Source organism: Malaya genurostris, chromosome 2 (genome assembly GCF_030247185.1).
Source record: "Malaya genurostris strain Urasoe2022 chromosome 2, Malgen_1.1, whole genome shotgun sequence".
NCBI lineage: Eukaryota > Metazoa > Arthropoda > Insecta > Diptera > Culicidae > Malaya > Malaya genurostris.
The window spans coordinates 25,780,216-25,783,273 of NC_080571.1; the positions used below are offsets into that span (position 1 = coordinate 25,780,216).

Genomic DNA, 3,058 nt, shown 5'->3' on the forward strand with positions numbered 1-3,058 from the left:
GACGTTGCATATTGGGCGTGTCAAATTATAAAGTCACCAATTTCTAACTAGATAAATATATGGGATTACAATTCAGTTGTTGTGGATAAAACAAATGAAACTTCGTCGTTGAAAATTCTTGTGAGCGCGGCAAATGCTTGATTGAATCTACCATCCTACAACCACCACCTATTGGAATAACATACCTTAGCATCATTTTGTTGTAAGAATTTCATTTTATTAGTGAGATTAATACAATTTTTTATGCAAAAAATATAGATTTTCTATGAAAATATCTGGCATCTCTGGGCACAGCCCTATCTTTTACCTGGTCTTTTTCCAGTGATTTGTCAAAATCTGTTTACTGTTTTGGTGTCGCAGCCCGTGAAGTGCGTTGGATATTTGGTGCTAATTTTATTTCCAAGTTACAAGGCAACGGGGATGAATGTTGTCCAATCGAATATCTCAACTACGATCCGGAGTTTCAATATATCGGATGACATTCGAATCGAAGTGAAAAAGTTCCGAACGGATGCTGGGATCGACGAGATTGATATAGAGGAGGACGAAGATGATATTTGTAAGTAGAGGCATCATAAAGTTTCTTTAGCTAGAATAAATCATGGGAGATAGGGTAAAATCACTCATGGATGGACTATATTGACTTTTCTTTGCAATTCATCTTCAACTCGTCAGTGCATAACAGTTTATGGTAAATTGTAATGCCACCTAGCAGTTCAACATGAAACGCTAAGCAAAAGTAATGCTATTACTCTATTCGAATAATTATATTTTCCAAAATGCACTGAAGTGCATTGTACTTACTAACTACTCGTTCTTTCTGTTGTAAAAAATAAGTGTTTTAATCCACTTAGTGGTGTAATAAAGCTTTTCAGTGTTTTTTTCTCCAATCTATTTTTTTAAACTATCGACAACCAAAAGGCTACCATAATTTTACTACGTTTAATAAGCGACCGTTTCGAATAAATCAATACATTTCAACATTTCGCAGCTGTGATACGAAAAATCCACAAAACATTCGCCGACCCGAACGAGACTGAGTTCGATCCAGAAACGTTAAAATCCATTATCGCACGGCTCGATGGCATCGAAAAGAATTTAGAGAACATCATCTACATGAACGCACAAGCAGACAGTCTTAGTGCGGTACAGATGAATGGTTTCATGAACCGGCAGTTCATGGCGGGTCCGCAAGGTTCAACATTGACAGTGGCCCAAGCTCAGCCACAATCGCCGCAAATGGCGGTCGAACCAATGGTGCAGGACGACATGATCGACGACATTCGGATTGGCATGAGTCTGGATGATAATGAACTGATTGGGGACTTTGTTGAGCATGACGAACTGAAGCTAGTCGAGTTTCCCATCAATAGAATCGATGATTTGAGAGAATTGGAAGAATCGATCACCAGTGATCAGGAATCGTTTGTTTCATTTGTAAGAACACAAAAACGCCAGCATATCGTTTGAATTGATTGAATTGTTAATTTTTTACAATAGGCAAACTTTTTGGGAGCAACCGTGCAGAAACATAGCCGTAATCTGGAGCCAATCCTGAAAGACTTTGTAACAGAGGGTCTTATAAATGAGCTTGGCTTTAACGATGCTGAGATCAACATGATGTCCTTCTACATTTTCAATCAACTGCTATATGGTGAGTTATGTGGCATAATAAAACACCACAGTTTTATTCCATTATTATTTTCGTAATGATTTGAAACAATTTTTAATACTAATTTCAGATATCTGGAAAACCGATTATTCCACAATGAATGATTATCGGAATCAGCTAAGGAAAATTGCTTCCAAAATTCAAAATCGAAATAAACCATCAAAAACTAGAATACAATAAAATTGCGTCAATAGATATGTCTTATTATTTTACCTTTTCACTCTAAGGACATGCATAATTTGTCAGTTTTCAGTTTAAATATGAAAATTATAACAGAATCTGGCAACCCCTGCCGTGTTTTAAGTATGATTCAGACGGTCCGTCAAAGTCAACCTCCGTCACCGTTACCGTCAAAATAATTACATGCATTACAATCACCCCGATTCTGCAATCCGACATATTTGTGATACGAACAAATCTACACTTTCGTTCGATACGAACAAATCTACACTTTCGTTTTGCTTTCTTTATTCCGCTCGACTTGTATGATTCGATCGACTCTCGTTCGGGAACACTTGAAATTTCGAACACTAACCATCAAGGCTGTCAACACTACTCACACGTTCTATATTGTTTATATTAGTCATTTACGCAAGTCGATCGAGTAATGGTCGAAAATAGAACAACTCGAGCGAATTATATTCGAGTTCATACCCAACTCGAACGGAATGCAGAATGAAAATTGCACATTCGATCGGAATATTTCGAATCGATCGACGTACAGAATAGGGGTAAATGTCTCCATAAGAATAGACATTCACTCACAACGTCACCGTCATGGATCGTCTTGACGACCGGCACGTGTGATAACAAATATTTTATTGTTCATGGAATTCCATCTGTTGCATTTGCTCTAAGAACCAGAGATGCCAGGTAATTTTTTCAAAATCTGTGGTCAAATCCAAAACCTGTCTGTGAAAATCTGTGTGACCCGTTTTCAGTGCCCAATAGCAGTTCAAAATCAAATTTAGTGAGCAAAAAAAAAAAGGTCTCATCACCCATTTTCCGTACCATTTCTGCTGATCGAATTCAATTTAGTGAGCAAAAAAACAAGGTCTCACTACCAACACGCTGTAACTTTTTGGTGATAAACTGTACTCGATTTACAAAATCTGTGAAAATCTGTGATTTGTTCAAGAAAAATTGTGATTCAACTGGAAAATGATCTGTGAAAATCTGTAATCATTTTCAAAAATCTGTGAAAATCTGTGTCAGTTTTAAAATCTGTGCAGAAAACTCAAAATCTGTGAAACACAGATTAATCTGTGAACCTGACATCCCTGCTAAGAACACACCTGAGAATGTAATGTACCATTATCGCAATTCCCACTCAGCAAGCGATTCTATTTTGTTAGTCGTTGAGCGTTTGTTGAACGGCATACTGCA

The 3,058-nt window shown here is 37.2% G+C and overlaps 1 protein-coding gene across 1 annotated transcript; it reads left to right on the forward strand.

Annotated features, from left to right (window-relative positions):
• Positions 1-351: 351 nt before the first annotated feature.
• LOC131429835 (uncharacterized) lies at positions 352-1,865 on the forward strand. The gene is made up of 4 exons (XM_058594231.1): positions 352-559; positions 992-1,437; positions 1,501-1,654; positions 1,743-1,865. Exons 1-4 carry the CDS (start codon positions 421-423, stop codon positions 1,850-1,852), a joined length of 849 nt encoding a protein of 282 aa, XP_058450214.1. The 5' UTR covers positions 352-420; the 3' UTR covers positions 1,853-1,865.
• Positions 1,866-3,058: the final 1,193 nt, after the last annotated feature.